This window comes from Cyprinus carpio, chromosome A19, assembly GCF_018340385.1.
Source record: "Cyprinus carpio isolate SPL01 chromosome A19, ASM1834038v1, whole genome shotgun sequence".
Lineage (NCBI taxonomy): Eukaryota > Metazoa > Chordata > Actinopteri > Cypriniformes > Cyprinidae > Cyprinus > Cyprinus carpio.
The window spans coordinates 10799565-10817118 of NC_056590.1; the positions used below are offsets into that span (position 1 = coordinate 10799565).

Genomic DNA, 17554 nt, shown 5'->3' on the forward strand with positions numbered 1-17554 from the left:
TGTTGTTCTTTTCATGTCGTTACCTCGACAAAATGATCTCATGGCCCTGACATAATATCACGTTCCCAAGAGTTAATACGACGTTCCCAAATGAGCTGATTGGTCTAAAATGTCAGATAAAAAATAGATTCCTTTATCCATCCAACTTTGTAAATAAAGAGATTTCCGGTTAACTGTAATATAAGTATTATTCCACAGGATTACTTTGTGTGGGGAAAAATTGTGCTAATAGCATAACTTCCAAGCCTTAAAGGGTTAGTTCAGCCAAAAATGAAAATTATGTCATCAATGACTCACCCTCATGTCGTTCAAAACCCGTAAGACCTCCGTTCATCTTCGGAACACAGTTTAAGATATTTTAGATTTAGTCCGAGAGCTTTCAGTCCCTCCATTGAAAATGTATGTACGGTATACTGTCCATGTCCATAAAAGTAATAAAAACATCATCAAAGTAGTCCATGTAACATCAGAGGGTCAGTTAGAATTTGTTGAAGCATCGAATATACATTTTGCTCCAAAAAAAAAAAAAAAATGACAACTTTATTCAGCATTGTCTTCTCTTCCGGGTTTGTGCCGGGTGAGTGCGTTCACGACGCTGCATTGACGCCGCTGACGTATGATGCTGCAGCGTCGAAACAGCACGTCCCTTATTACATACATCAAAGCACATGAACAGCTTTGAGGGGCCGAGCGATCCACATACATCCACATACAGTCCTAACAGGGCAGACAGTACTCTGAGCATCAGCATCACACGAGGCTGGCGGCTCAGCAGATAAGGCGGGCAGGGAAACAACCTGTGCTCTAAACGGTGTATTGAGTGACTTTGGCACGTAACCTGGTCTCGGCCGGAGAGTGACATTACAGTCGCCAGGTCCGAAACAGATGCAGTCATCGCTCACCAAAAAGTCTTCAGGGAAAGCTCCTTAACCGCAATCAAAGCTCAGGCCTCGAATGGTGGTAGAGATAGAGCCCTCAAAACTAGAGCTGCAGCATAGGCTTTGTCCGCCTGGTGGGCCGTGAACCTGCATGGCTTGGAAGGCAGGCTGCGGTCCGAACCCAATGCAGAGGAAGACGGGCACAGGTGCACCGCAACAGTCTAGTCTCCTCAACGGGGGGCATACGCACATACCCGTGGGCTTCCGCCCCGTCCATGTGTGTGAACATGGCCTGCGTGGCAGAGTGTGGGTGCGCGCCGATTGGGGTGCAGCCCACGACTTCACCAAATGCTCATGCACATCTGGGAAGAACTGGGTTCTTCTCTTCGATGTGGCCTGGCGGCGGCTCGACTGGAGGAACCACGAGTCCAGCTTACTTTTCACAGGCTCGTCAGGTGCGTTCCAAGCGAGGTCCAGCTCCGTGACGGCCTTGCCGAGGACCCTGATGAGCAAATCCTGGAGGTCTGCAGGGCCCTCTTGGTCGGGGCGGTCCGACTGAGACCCCCAATCCTTTTCCGACGCCGAGAGCGACATGGAGTTGTCTTCCTCGCCAGCTCCTTCGAAGGTAATGAAGTCCGTGATGGCGTGGGGGGGAGGGGGTTGGTGAGCGGAAGCTAACATACGCTAAGTTGACCGCGAAGTTGCCCGAGCCACTTCTCTCCTGGCTCTGAGGGCGCGCACTTGCAGCCCGGCGCAGTGGGCGCATGTGTCATCTGTGAATGCCGCTTCGGCGTGGATGAGCCCAGGCAGGTGACACAGAACTGGTGAAGGTCGGGCGGGTCAATGGGACCCGCGCAAATCTTGCATGTAGCAGCCATCAGATGCGGAGAGGAAAAACAGGGGTGAGTAGTCCTCTAATGCAACTTCCACGATGACTTGATAAGACTTCTAGCGTGAAGAAAGAGATTCCGACGTAATTTTCGTGCCCATGCAGTTTATACTGCCCGCTGACCTGTCAGTATTTGCATGCTTTGCGTCAATTGGCCAACTGTCCCCAGCTGGCTTTTGCCCATAAGATTTCAGCGAAAGTGGAGAAGGGAGGAATTCCCATATACGTCTTAGCTGACGTAATGTTGAGTTACCGCCTTGAAAGGGAACTCCCCCTCTAACTTCCGTCAATACAACCAACGTGGCCTGCACTATCAGTAGTAGTTTGAGCAGACTCGGCAAAGTATCAGTCAGGTAGTAGTAGTAGTAAGATAGCTTGTGAATAATCATGGTTATTACGTGCATTGTAAAGGGTTGTGATAACAAGCAGAAAGTGTATAGTACAGTCATGTTTCACAGAATTCCAACTCACCACAAACGGCGGAAAGTATGGCTGGCTGTTTTGAACATGGATCCAATGACTCCAGTACAGATGCTTAAGAATTGGCATGTTTGCTCCGAGCATTTTACACAGCAGGACTATACCTCAACGGGACTGTGCCTAAAGGATACGACCACACCAACGATCTTCAAATCACCAACAGAACAAAGTGGATCATCTCCCGACGCTGTAAGTGTCCTTTTGCATTATGTTTGGTTGGCCGGGAAGTGGCAGTAGCCTATGCAACACGAGTGGAGTTCAACCTGTTAAACTCGGTTAGCACGAATAACCTCACTGCGAAATCAGTGCGATTCTGAAACCCGCAATACAGGGGCGTAGCCATCATTTCAGAAGTGAGGGGGTCAGAAATGTTTATATTTTTACTATTTAAAATAACTGCTTTCTATTTGAATTACTTTTAAAATGTAATATATTTCTGTGATGCAATGCTGAATTTTCAGCATCATTACTCGAGTCTTCAGTGTCACATCATTCTAATATGCTGATTTTCTGCTCAAGAAACTTTTTTAAATTATTATTATTAGCAATATTTAAAACAGTTGAGTAATTTTTTTCAGGATTCTTTGATGTATAAAAAGATCCAAAGATCAGCATTTATGTGAAATAAAAAGCTTTTGTAACATAATACACTATACCATTCAAAAGCTTAGAGTCAGTATAATTTAAATTTTTTGGAAAAGAAATTATAGAAATTAATACGTTTATTTAGCAAGGATGCTTTAAATTGATCAAAAGTGCTGATAAATACATTTATAATTTTACAAAAGATTCTATTTCAGATAAATGCTGTTCTTCTGAACTTTCTATTCATCAAAGAAACCTGAAAAAATTCTACTCTATGTTTTCAAGATCATCATTATAATAAATGTTTTCTGAGCAGCAAATCAGAATATCAGCATGCTTTCTGACGATTGTGTGACTGGAGTAATGATGCTAAAAATGTAGCTTTGAAATCACAATAAATTGTGTTTTAAAATGGGCCTATATTGAAATAGAAAACAGTTAATTTAAATACTAAAAATATTAAAAAATTTTACTGTTTTGCTGTACTTTGGATCAAATAAATGCAGGCTTGGTGAACAGAAGAGACTTTATTAAAAAACAAACAACTTTACTGTTCAAAAACTTTTGATTAGGCAGCTTTATTTTTTCTCTAATTTCTAGCTTTTAATTGGCTTAGAAATCAGATAACTGCTGGACAATAATTAATAATAATGATTTGTTAATGTTTATATACTACAAACACTTTTTTTTAATCACATAATAAGGCAGAATAGTTTCTATATTGTAATAAATGCTATGTCAGTTAGCACTGCATTGTTCATATGCTTTATTTATTATCTGGAGATGACTTGAAAAACACAAATAAACCATATATTGTCGCAATCATATGTTTAATGTCTTCATGTTTCATATTGTTTCTGTTTTTTGTTTTATTTCTTTTTTTTTAATGAAATAGCTGGATGCTTTTGTCCATTTTCCTGGTTTGACATTCTGCGCCAGAGTGCCCTCCGGCTTCGAGTATGAATGAAACACATCACATGAGTGTTTAACGCTCCGCCAAAGTGCCCTTGTCTGTACAGCTAACCAGTCCTGCGCGGTCCAGCAAACCAGCTTTTGCTCTGGCTCCCACATGGACAAGTCAATTGGTAGGCTAATTAATCTTCATGTTAGTTTCCTACTGAGCTCTGAATGCAATATGATCTATATTTACTTGAAATCTATTTAATCTCTAGGACACTGCATATTCATCCACAATGATGGCCACGTGTAGTCGGAGTCTCGTATTTGAGGTTGGTGGCCAACTTCTATGTTTGTTATCTGTGATCCATACTACAGTTTATGGAAACCATCACAAAATCTGCTTTATGGGCCACTGGTATGCAAAACCAATGCATATTATTATGTTGATTGTCAACAACAGGAACCACATGATGAATCTACTGTGATGGATCTTAGTGCAACCTCAGTGTTTGATGTCAGCATGTCCTCAGAGCCTGCTGTCGATCCCGTAGACACCAGCTTTGTGCCATATTCAATCCCCTCCACCACCACCACTGGGAGTACCTCAAACCTCACTGGACAACCCAGAGGATGGAAGGAGAGGAAATGGATTGTAAATGAGTACAAACTCATGGAACTCTTTCAGAATTGTACAACCTGTGTGTGACCTGAATCAAACAATAACACAGTTCGGCAGTAGAATCAATATAAACGGGCAGTGCAACAATGGCCATACAGGACAATGGGAGTCATGTCCCAATATACGTGGATTGGCAGAAAATAACCTTCTGGCAGCAGCTGCCACCCTCTTCACTGGCTCCACATACACCAACATAGCTGACTGGGCTGGACGAAGGGGTCGAGGAAAGACAGGACCGCAGAGTACTTCCACTTTTTCCCTGACCCTGCTGCTGACCCACTCCTCTTCTCTGTCTCCTTTCTCCTCTCCCTTAAATATGTGTCCCTCAGACTCTTCCACTTCTTTCTGCACATTTCCTCTGAATAAACACATCAACTCAATATGTATATATAGCTCAAATTGAGTAAAGAGCGTTTTTTACAACTTACCAGATTGTCCGACCTCCTCACTCACTTTCTTCCAAGCAAGATCCTTTTTATTCCTGTTTCTGTAGAAGTATGAAGAAGTATCATATAGCTCCGGGTATCCACATACAGCGATGATGACTTTGTCCTCCATTGTTGTTTTGGATTTTCCCTCCGCTCGCTACGTCGTAATCACGTCACTTCTAGAGCAAGCTCCTGATTGGTTAACGCGGCGCGAAATTTCGCCAAAGTTCAGATTTTTCAACTAGCGCGTTTCGCGCGAATCGCGCGTTTCGCGCGTCAAACGCCCGAAACGCTCAATTCGCGCGAATCGCGTCATTCGCGCGAAACGCACCGCAGGTTGTCTATTCGCGTCTTTGCATTGACTTAACATTGAAATCACTCGCGCCAGACGCTCTATTCGCCTCTGGTGTGAACGCACCATAATGCACACAGGGCCGGCCCGAGGCATAAGCGAACTAAGCGGCTGCTTGGGGCCCCCTCGTTTTTTTTTTTTTTTTTTTTTTTTTTTACAAATAAATAACTTAAACAAGTGATTTAAATGAATGAATGAACGAATGAATATGAATGAATAAATGAATAATTCAAGACACAAAAAAATTCTGATTTGCTTACAACTGCTGCTGTGTCTGCTAGCGTTTGAGTAATGCGCAATTGCGTGCATTGACAATTCGCGCCAGCGCGCAAGTGCGCGTCACTGTAATAAATGATAAGCCATGTCACAAAAAAGGATGTATCCCTCTGGTGCCGAAAAGAGAAAGAAGAAGAGGAAAGAGGAGGAGAAAAAGGTATGTTTGCATGATTATTTACAGTATGTTTTGTGCGGCAGCAGCACAAATTGTGCTCACGTCACGTCAAGCCAGCCGCACATTTTTTTTTTTGGTTTGTGCGTCTAATCGTGCACTTACGGTATGGGTGCTGGGAGCGGTCAAAATGGATTTCCTTTATACTTTTGCTGATATTTTCAGTAGTTCACGGGTGACCCCCCCACCCAAAAAAAAAATAATAATAATAAAAAAAAACTGCATAAACCGTAATTTAACCCTAAAAAGAACTTAAAGGTACATCAGAATATTTATTTATTGCTATTTTATGTCATGATATAAATAATACAATTTCATTTTTTTTAAATGACTTGAACATTGAATTAATGTTTGTGAATACATTGTTTTTTGTACATTAACATTTGTATTGTACATTAATTAATATACATAATTTATCAATGTTTATATATATATATATATAAACATTGATAAATTATGTATTGCATGTGTGTGTTGTTTGTGTGTGTATACCTTTCAACTAATAGTGACCACTGACTATTGCTGTATTCATTTTCAAGTTAAATCTATTATACAATTTTTGTACAATTTAAAGGCAAATCACTCCAAAACTCAATGTGCATTCTCACTCTTTTCTCATAAAAAGCACGTACTCGTAAAAAGCTTTCCTTAAAAGGTTTGCTCATTTTTCCAATTGATTACTTTTAACAGTGACCCAGAATATTACTGAATTATCATTTACTGTATAGTTTTGGAGAAAATTAATCACTCCAAAAAAGTGCATTCTTGCCAGTTGCACCATTACCCATTTTCAAACACTCATAAAAATCTTTGCTTTATAGGTTTGCTCATTCTTTCAGTTGATTCCTGTTCTTAGTGATCCTGATTATTACTGTATTAAGTTTCTAATATTTTTACTGTGTAGTTTTGGAGAAAATTAATGGCAAATTCACTCCAAAAAACAAAGTGCATTCTAGCAGTTGGACCATTTCCCATTTTCCCATTTGAAAATTATTTATTTCATGTTTTGTGACAGTTTGTATTCAGAAGTTTAAGAGTAAAGTATTTTATTTAAGTATCAATTTTTTTATTATTTATTTTGTATTAATAAATAACCTCACTGTATTCATTTATAATGTAACATTATAGCGTGACATTTGTGTCAATAATCTTCAAGCACAGGTGACTCCGCGTGGTGGGAGGGGGGCCCCCAAATCAAATTCTGCTTAGGGCCCCCAAGAGGCTCGGGCCGGCACTGAATGCACAGCAAACCTTTGGTCTTCAACATAGATGACAACTGCATTGTATTACAGAAATTAATAACAAATTTATGGCATCACCAGTCATGAATAAAATGTATGCCTCTACTCTTGTGTTGTCAGGAGCTGCATAGACGATGGACGTCACTCCTACATCACATCACTGGGGTCCATCGCTGGGAAGAAAATGGAACACAATACAAATGTTTCCATCAGGACTTGTCAGCAGGGGACCAATGAAAGAAGAAATGGCTAAAAGTTGATTCCCCTGCCTTCAGAGCCCTGCAAGCAGTGATTATGGACAACCGTCTACTAAAAGACCTACAACAGATGACACTGTTCAAACATACAGGTATGTGTATCAAAGAGTTTGACATGCAAACTAGTGATATGGTTCAAGTCATGTATGTGTCAGTAAGAATAAGTTCTGGGAAACTAATTTGCAGTAAGTCTGTATGAGGGGGAAATGTTACACCAGACAAGACAAATAGTACAGTCAGTGTATCCCATTCATGACACAATGCTTCTAAAGAACAGGCGCACAACTCTTTGTCTAAATGTTTTTCCACTGTAAAGTTTTTGTTTTCTTTTCTTTTCCAGGACAACTTGAGGTGTTCCACAATGCCCTTTTGAAGTACTGTCCAAAGCAACTTCAATTTCAATACCCAGCAATGAAGGCACGCACTATGCTAGCCATTATGGATCATTATGAGAATCATATGCAAAACCGTTACATAATCATAGCAGTGGGTGTTTACTTATCAAAATGGACTGCTTTAAAGAGAGGGTCAAAACAGGATAAAAAGTAGCCTATTACTAGCCTATTATAAATTTTTATAATTTTATATTTCTATTTTTGTGATGCAGAAAAAAGTGCAGTATATGAATATTTTTTGACAAGGGTAATGAATAGTAAATGAAAATAAGTCAAAGCATTAAGCTAAACATTTTTTTGAATAAATAAACCAAAAACAAACAAACAAAAAAAATGCATTTGTATATTACAAAAATATATTTTTTTATTCATTTTTGCCCAATATTTCTAATTTCTGATCCCTTTACAATCTTAGTAAAACATTAAGCATTAGAGCCCCATCTATATATATAAATAGTCATTAGTAATCAAACATTAATATTCAGTAATTAAATAACATCACAGCTTTTGCTTACATTCAAAATTGACTATGCTTCATTTTCATTGGTTTTAACGCAACTTTGCCCAAGGGCAAATGGCAAGCTTTAAAACAAACAACATGTGTTTCCTTATTAACCCTTGCATTTTACAAAATGTCTACTGCTGATGATGTCCATAATATCCCTAAAAATGGAGCTGAGTGGTTTGAAATTAAACATCCTCCAAAACAAACAAACAAACAGAAAAACAAACAAACAAATAAATAAAAAACATACTATACATATGTATGATACTGATTTTATTAAGTATAAAAGTCATATAAAATGTGCTGAGACACTTTCTCTTTTCCTTTCCCTAGCTTTCACTTTCTGAGAAGTCCACACCCAAAGGTGTATCAGCTCTAACGTCAGACGTCTTACTCTGCTCAACACAACAGTTGAATCGACGGCAGTGTCCTGTCCTACAGACATTATCCTGAGAGATAAAAGGTAACCTTTTCTTTAAATTATTAAGATGCTTAAAGTTAACTAAAATTCAGTCACAAATGTTTTCTGTCCTGTTTTAGCTTACTTTTTCCAAAACAAACTATAGACATACATATTACTACTAATTTATCAAACGAGCATTCAACATCAACATTTTGATTTTTATCTCTCTGTACTATCCTTTATGCTCAACTTAGAATTTGTATACAAGCAAGACATTCAAGGCATTCACACGGAGTATAATATATAAAAATGTCTTTGTTAAAAAAGGGCTATACCTTTAAAAAACAACTGATGTGTTATAATTAAAATTATTATTCAAGTTATCATTTTTGGTGATGGCTGTTTTATCCACACTATAATGAACGTTTGAAAAGGTTGAATATATGTGATTTATGGAACAATGGTAAAAGTGGAACTCTTTATTAACTTAATCAAATCGGAAGCAGGTACATAAGATCTTATCTAAGATATTCATGATATATTTCAATGACACTTGATTTCCAAGCGGTAACATTGTTTTATTAATATGCATGCATTAAATATGCTGCTCATGTTTTTGTCAGAGACGAACACCTGGTTAAGCAGGGAGTGGCAGCTGTGGTAGAAACAGTCACATGATCTGTTGTCATGATTACAGTCTGTTGGCAAGTGTAACACAACATTAATGCTAAAACCATATGGTAAACAAAAACAACTATAATAATAATAATAACAATAATAATTGTAAAGCGATTTTTTTGGAAAGTAATATTTTTAGAAGGAGGGGAAAATAGCATTGAATGAAATTGGAGGCATCGGTTCGATTCCTAGGAAATAGAGAAGATAAATTATAAATCTTGAATATAATTTAAATCACTCTGGATAAAATAGAAAATTGTTCTATTGCTGTCAGGATACCATGAAAGTCTCAGCAATTCAAAACAAAAATTTTCTACCATCCATCACCCTTTGTTTTGACAGGGAACTTACTAAACCGAGGAGCTTTGGTCTGTGAGAGCAGATCTGTCAATGGCTTCACAGACCATAAACTTCATCACCTGGAATGTTAATGGACTTAAAAGAAAAAGAGATCAAAAATTTCAAAAACTACAAAATGCTGATGTTGTTTTCTTACAAGAGACACACATTGGAGTAGGAGATGAACATATTATAGATGGTCTAAAAAACAAGTGGCATATTTTCTACACAAAGTATACATCCCGAAAGGGATCAGCCATACTAGTGAAGAAAACACTGGATTTTGAATATATAAGTTATGAAAAAGATAACTGTGGAACATACGTTTTGCTGAAATGTAACCTGGTAGGTCAGCCGTACACTCTGGTTAGTGTTTATAACCATGACACAGACAAAAAAACCCTTGATAATCTTTCAAGCTACCTGCAGTCAATGACCACAGGGCTGCTGGTGATCGGTGGAGATTTCAACACAGTTCTCAATCCATTTATAGACAAAGACAATTCAAAAAGGCTAACAGATACCTCAATTCACAGAAAGCTGCGCTTTTGTGTGAAAAAGTTTCTGAAATCTCTTCAGCTGGTTGATGTCTGGAGAAGAAAGAACCCTATAAATCAGAATTATACGTTCAACAGTCAAATTGCGTCCAGGCTGGATTATTTCTTCTTTCCAGAAGAATGTATGTGGCGTGTCAGAAGTTGTGAAATCAGAGACTCTGGGATGCGCGACCATCGTCCTGTGTACTTGGAAATCAACAATGCTTCCACAATCCTTTTTCAGAAAGATCTTCACATACAATCACTCTCCCAACTATTCAATCATAAAAAGCATCTTTTGACAGATGAGACAGGTTCATTACTGGGTGAAGAAAGCTCACAGGCACTCAGTGAGGTTGACATTTTCTCAGCTGTAAATTCTCTTCAAGTGTCAGACACACCGAGACCAGACGGTTTCCCAGTTTCCTTCTACAAAGACAACATTCAGCATCTAATTCAATATATAAAGATGCTCTATGACAGAATCCACAGCGGTGCATTTAACTGCTCTGAGAAACACTTTAATGAAACTGTGAAAAGTCCACATGATGATAATCAACACTTCTTTAACGTTGATTACCTCATCATTGCAACCATTCTGGCAAAACGTCTAGATGATTTCTTGGAGTCTCAGTCAAAGGGTCGGGTACCAAAAGATTCAGTTACTGTCATGATCACTCCCAAAACATTCTGCACTGAGATGAGGTTGTCTTGTATTAAGGATGAGATAGAAAAGCAAAAACAGTCAAACCCAAATCTGTATCAGGATTTCCTCATTGTGAAAAACCTCCTCAGAGATGCACCAGAAGTAGATACTGAATCTGTAGAGGTTTCAATCGAGAGAGACAAACTGCTGGATCAGGGCTGCCCTTTGACCCCAGTTCTCATTATGCTGGCTCTGAAATGCTTTGCCTCTGCATTAGCTGGTCATTTAAAACAGCAGGATATTCTAGTTTTCAAAGACAGTGTGATACTTTGCATCCAACCCGAGGACCTTGAGAAAGTATTAGCTGCTGTGAGGGAAAGAGCTAATGAAGTGTTTTACATTAAGGAATTATCCAGTGGAAATATCAATGGTGAACAATTAAAGTGTAAAGGAAATGAGTTTAAGGATGAAGATTGCGGTGAAATGGATGCAGAAACATTTGTAAACACAGAGGAAGAATCAGAAGCCAGCTGGTCTAGTAGAGTGTATGAAGAGCATGATTTTGTTATACATAAGGAAGAAAACATTTCAGTGGAGGATGATGGAAGGTGAGGATTATTGATGTGATGTTGCCTTAAAGTGCATCATCATTTATTCTTCTTTCACAATCAAAGATAATTTCTGTTTAACCTTGTAACACATGTCCGTAGGTCAGGAAGAAGGAGGATATATATTTGATGTTGTGTCCTATTAAGGATCTTGACTATACATGCCAAAGAAATGTGTTTTATACTGTATATACTTGGCCAGTGATACCCATCACATAATTTGTTTTTGTAGTTTTTAAATTAAGATTTTACTAGATGTAATTTTGAAAATAACTGGATTTTTGCATTGATTACTCAAAAAATGTGGTCTGATCTTAACTCACAAATATAATTGCAAGCAGGAATTAAGGGGCTAAGCACTACAGAAGCAAAATGAGCAAGCAAGGCAGAAATGAATTAGTAAATTAGTAAACCTCCTGGCCCCAACCTAAAGTGAGGAAAAAAAAAAATGTCATGTGACCCTTACTCGGAATTCGTGCTCTGCTTTTAACCCATCCAAAGTGCACACACACAGCAACACACACACACCATGAACACACACCCGGAGCAGTGGGCAGCCATTTATGCTGCAGCGCCTGGGGAGCAGTTGGGGGTCTGGTGCTTTGCTCAAGGGCACCTCAGTCGTGGTATTGAAGGTGGAGAGAGAGCTGTACATTCACTCCCCCCACCTACAATCCCTGCCAGCCTGAGACTCGAACTTACAACCCTTGGATTGCAAGTCCAACACTATGACCGTTGGGCCACGACTGCCTAGAACCGCCCCCGCATTAGTTTGAATAAAACAGCAGACAGGCTTAATAGAATTGCAAATTCACTTTCTTACAAAAGATGGCACTTATGGAATAGCACAAATAGAGCTTTTCCCTGATTAACCCTGTAATGCCATCAAAACTTTTCTGAACACAGTCAGTTCCTCTCAGAGATACATTCATAAAAACAACACAAAAAACAAACTCTTTTGCATTTGCATGAATCATGTGAATGGCCAGTGTCATAACAATGACAGAATTTTACTGAAAAGTGATGAATTTGCAGATATTAACACCATTAAGTAATTGATTGAAAAACTGAAAAAAAAATTATCAATACATCACAAGCAATTGCTTGGCAAATATTTAGACTTTTCATTGACTGCAAAGTACTTTGAAATTGTGAGTCTGTAGCAGAACATGAAAGACTGCTGTGTTTTACTTTAAAACACAATGCTGAAGTAATCCAATCATCATATTTTGATTCATGATAATCACATTAAGCCATACCATAATTCATGTTTTTCCTTCCCCAAATGTAAGACCTCTTGAAATTATAATACCGAATGTTCTTATACCATTTAAGATATTTCAGACTTTTTATGACTTTAAATTTGTGACTTAAATTTAATACATTTTTAAATTTAGGCCTTTTAAGGAACCACAGGGACCCTCCATGCTTTCACACTTGGTTCAATTGCCTGGTCTGAACCAGAGTTCAGTTGCTGTGTGAATGTGTTTTTTCAGTTCTGTAACACGACAAGTTTATGTCATCAGAGAGGCAGCTGTTTGCCCCTGTTGCTTAGGTAATGACTATGCAGGAGAAGATGACAAAATGGATACCGTTGCTTGCCTTTCTCACTTTTAAACTTAAATTAAAAATGATTTTGTTTCCAAATGGCCAACACAGAACATGCATCTAATTGTCACAGATTTAATGCAAAGGGTCAAATGAGCATGAGAATCAGTTTCTTTTGAAGGTGAGCCAAAATTAGATATAAATTCTCTCTGCTTTCAGTGCGTCAATTACACTCGTCAGGAAAGTGTATGAGAAAACAGAAATACACAGTTTGACCAGTTCATATGTCATCAATAGCAGTTCACTTCTGTGATGTACTGTAGTATAATTGCGTACATCAGAAACAAACTGTACCAGACCAACCTTTTAGCCAGAATCATGTACGGTTCACAGGTGTGCACCTGAGTTCAGAAAACAGCGTTCACATTATCCAAACAAACCATCAAACCAACCCAGGTGCATACCAAAATTGCTAATGTGAAGCCTCCATAAGACCACATTTTCAGACTTTTGTCTGTCACAATTATTCCAGGTCTTAAAACCTCTACTAATGAGCTGCTGACCTGAATCCGATGTGTCTGAGTAAGATGACATGCAAAATGTATAATGTTGGAAGGGCTCCACACTGGGAACCACTGTAGACTGTGGAAAAATAATTGTAAATCATGAAATTTAAAAAGTTGACCAGTCAGATCATCTTTGATTTGTGAAAGAATTAATTTCTGACAAAATAAGTCCCCCTTTCAACTTTCCAATTTACTATAAAATTTAGTATATTTATTTTTCAATCAAAGCTAAATGCTGTCTTGTTTTTGTTCCCTATCTCTCTCTATTTTTTCCCTCAAGGCAGACCATGTATGCAGTTGTTACCTTTCAAGACTCAGATGAGGTGATGGTGGTAGCATCAAACTGGCTGAGCCTAGACAAGAAACAATGTTGCTGGCCCCCATTCAAATCACCAGACAAGTGCATGGAAGCTGTTCAGAACAGAATTAAAGCTGAAACAGCAGGGAGACCATGGGAGAAAATAAACATTAGCTTTCACAGAGAATGTGGTAATGGACACTATTTTAAAACAACTTAATCTAAGATTTTGTACTGTCTAATAAGTTGTCAAATAATATAATAAAATATTTATCTTATTGCAGTCACTTTTGAGAAGGCAAAGGAGGAGCAAAAAGAATTCAAAGAACAGAAAGAACGGTAAGTAACAGACTTGCATTTTGTTCCAAAAAAAAAAAAAAAAATTCTTCAGAAGATTTGATCTTTGAAAGAGCAAAATAATGAATTTGTACTGTTTTATTTAAAGTATTGTTTATTTTCAAATAAAGGTCATATCTATTAGCCACTGGATTCCCTGGAATGCTAAAAAGACAAAGACTTGAAACCACTCAAGAAATGTTAAAACAACAACTTCCTCCTGCATCACCTGCATCTACATCCAGAATGTCAGCTGATGGTGAGTCAATTTCTTTTGACATAATCAATATGAGAAGTTTTGTTTTCTCTTTTTTATAATTATAGCACAACTTATTTTACACAACAGACAAGGATGAGCTTCTCCAAATGCTGAGAGAGATCAAGAGCACAGTTCAGGAAAACTCTGCTATGTTAAAGAAACTACTAAAAGACAATATGGTTTCTGAAGCACCCAGCAGTACAAGCGTGCCTTCAAAAAACATTAAAGCAAACCTAAAACTGCCTCTTAGAACCTTTGAAGATGTGGCCAGGACTGAAAGACAGCTCAACACCATAAAAACACGGAAAAAATATGTGAGTCGACAGCATTTATAAAGGGATACTGTACACTAAATTGGGCATGATCACTATATATATATATATATATATATATATATATATATATATATATATATATATATATATAATAAAATACTGGATACTCTTGTTCCATGATAAGAAATTCTGATTTTAATCTAAATTATTTTATTATCTTTCTTAGAAAAACTTAACGGTTCTGGTTAGAAAAATAGTCCAGGCAGACTATTTATAACTGTACAGTTTAATGTCATTATACAAAGCATTTGACAGTTTCAAAGCAATGTATTAGAATCACATATAAAAAAAAATCTTCACAGGTAAAAGTTTTGTCAGGGCTTGGAGGTTTTGGCCCCAAGGATGTGATTAAGAATATTATGCAGCAAGTCCTAACAGATGATCTGGCTAAGGAGTTCAACTGGCAGGGGAGAGGAGATAAAAGAGCCTTCTCTCACCTTTGTCTAACAGATGTGATCAGAGGTAAACTCACCGCTGCATGAACACTTCCCACAAATCAAGAATGTTTGTATTTTGTCTGCAGTTGTCTTTACTTTCAAATCAAAAAATGCAGAGAAATAAAATTAATTTAAAGAACTCTGAGACAAGTTTGACATAAATAATGTACAAACTATTTACAGCTGTGAGTATGAGGCACTATACAACAAATGCTTGAGAATTTCCAATTAATTTATCATTAAGTTTCTTCTTTCAGATGCTGCATTCAAACGAAGTGTAAACAGGGCTGACTGTGAAACTGAAATAAAAAAATATTTGAGTTACACAGCTGATCGACTCAGTCGGAAGAGACCAAGAGAACAAGGAGGTGAGTGATACAGATTTTATTAGATGTCATGTGAATGCGCTCATGGGACTGTATTTCATATACAGATGAGCTCCTGACATACATACAGTGATTTCCTTGGTTTAGCTCACTTCAAAATGCTTAGATCAAATACAATGTGCTGTATAGTATGTATAGCACATTTTATAATTTTTTGAAACTGTGTTGAAAACACCAACAATGGTGGTCTTCATTTATTAAATGCTCTATAGAAACTACCTTGTTTAATCATCATTGGTGGTATATTTTGCATTAGAATCTCCTCCCCCTGCAGGTCCTGTGCACGAGAATCCAAATGTGATTTCTACCTCACTGATGGAAAACCAGCCAGAGATGGAAATACCCTACAATTTTGATTTTTGAGTTTTTGATCATCAGTCATAGGTCATGAAGACCCACTTTCAAATTAAGCAATTTTTTTTTTTTTTTTTACATTTATTTCTCTTTGACATTACTTAATGAATTGTCATGTTTTCAGTTATATGCCAGCAGTGGGACTTGCATGCATGTCTGATCCAATAACTAAAAGATTATATATATATATATATATATATATATATATATGATATATATATATATATATATATAATAGATATATATATATATATATATATCTCCTCTCTACCAGTGCAGGATTTTTAGATAACTAATCTGACACTAGTGAATTTACTGTATTTATGTTCAAAATGAAAGATACACCTATTATGTTTTTTGCTGGCTCCCATCCCAGTGATTTTGGATGTCATACTGACACCTTCTTGTACTTCTGTTAGCACAGAATGCCAGACAATTACCTCAGTTATATTTGTATTTTTTTATTTATCTTTTAACTATAAACATTTCTTACCTGTTTTCACGCTGAGAACACGTATTTTGATCTCTTTCTGTCAAACAATACAGATATGTTAAATGAAATGTTTGGTCAGTGAGTGTAGTTCATGAAATGTGTCTTAGCAACTCAGAAAACTGTTTGAAATGCTAGCAGTGCTGAAAACAGAATTTCAAACTCATTAATTTAACTGGTTCAAAAATAATAACAACTATCCTCTGGAAAGTCAGAAGAAGAAATTACCAACAAGATTGTCACCTTGACTTACAAAAAAAACACATCAAAATGACATAAATTAAAGAAACTTTGGCCCAGGTCGCATCAGTGGGCAAAAGCATCAGGGTTCTGACGACACCCCTTTGGGGAGTGTGCAGCAAACTCCTTGTGGACTGAGTGGACTGAATTGGTGGGTTTTTGTTAAATGTGAGCCAAAATCATCACAATTAAAAGAACCAAAGACTTAAACTACTTCAGTCTGTGCACACTGAATTTAATACACAAGTTTCACAATTTGAGTCGAATTACTGAAATAAATTAACTTTTCCATGACATTCTAATTTATTGAGATGCACCTGTACATTACACACTCTGTGCATGGTTGCAAGACAAGTTTTTGTGTCTCTTTGTTGGCAAATACATACCTTTTTTGTCTTTTCATATATACATGACTTTTTTTTTCATATTCACACTTCATTCATTCTGTATATGTTAAAGTGATACTCCACCCCAAAATGAATTTTCTTTCATTAATCACTTATCCCCATGTCGTTCCAAACCCGTAAAAGCTTTGTTCGTCTTCAGAACACAATTTAAGATATTTTGGATGAAAACCGGGAGGCTTGTGACTGTCCCATGGACTGCCAAGTAAATTACACTGTTAAGGTCCAGAAAAGTATGAAAAGCATTTTGGTGTGGAGAATCCCTTTAAACCAGAAGAAAACAGAGAACTTAAACATACATCTAAATAAAGTTGAATGAAAATGAGACTTACTTTGTGCTTCTTGTCTGGAGTGTGACTGAATGCAGACTCAAGGTATAGGCTCTTGTTTTTCCATTAGAGGGCAGCCTAACCTCACAAAACAAATATTTGACTGCTGTGAGCCATGTTTGATTTGATGTGTTTCGCCTGGAGTTTGCCACTAGTATGAGAGGGTAGGTCAAACACCTATACAGGTGTAATGCTGATGAACAATAAACAAAAATATACTTTTGACAAATTAATTCTACATGCTTCATATAAATAAGGGGTCCTAGAAATGGACTTCTGTTTATTGACCCTGAAGCCTGTGACCAGTGGCCTGTTGCATGAAGCT

At 37.5% G+C, this 17554-nt stretch overlaps 2 protein-coding genes and 1 long non-coding RNA gene across 3 annotated transcripts; 2 read left to right on the plus strand and 1 right to left on the minus strand.

Moving 5' to 3' along the window:
- Positions 1-3728: 3728 nt before the first annotated feature.
- On the plus strand, positions 3729-4331 carry LOC122148799. Its single transcript, XR_006162622.1, has 3 exons — positions 3729-3917; positions 4005-4061; positions 4193-4331. It is a non-coding gene; the product is annotated as an uncharacterized LOC122148799 (long non-coding RNA).
- Positions 4332-4581: 250 nt separating this feature from the next.
- LOC122148797 (transcription factor Adf-1-like) lies at positions 4582-4969 on the minus strand. Its single transcript, XM_042776369.1, has 2 exons — positions 4840-4969; positions 4582-4769 (listed from the first exon to the last, which is right to left on the minus strand). The coding sequence occupies exons 1-2, from the start codon at positions 4967-4969 to the stop codon at positions 4582-4584; spliced, it is 318 nt and encodes a 105-aa protein (XP_042632303.1).
- Positions 4970-8372: 3403 nt separating this feature from the next.
- Positions 8373-16940, plus strand: LOC109070917. Its single transcript, XM_042776367.1, has 9 exons — positions 8373-8500; positions 9461-11247; positions 13642-13850; positions 13944-13998; positions 14127-14254; positions 14342-14568; positions 14892-15051; positions 15284-15394; positions 15687-16940. Exons 2-9 carry the CDS (start codon positions 9509-9511, stop codon positions 15773-15775), a joined length of 2718 nt encoding a protein of 905 aa, XP_042632301.1. The 5' UTR covers positions 8373-8500; positions 9461-9508; the 3' UTR covers positions 15776-16940.
- Positions 16941-17554: the final 614 nt, after the last annotated feature.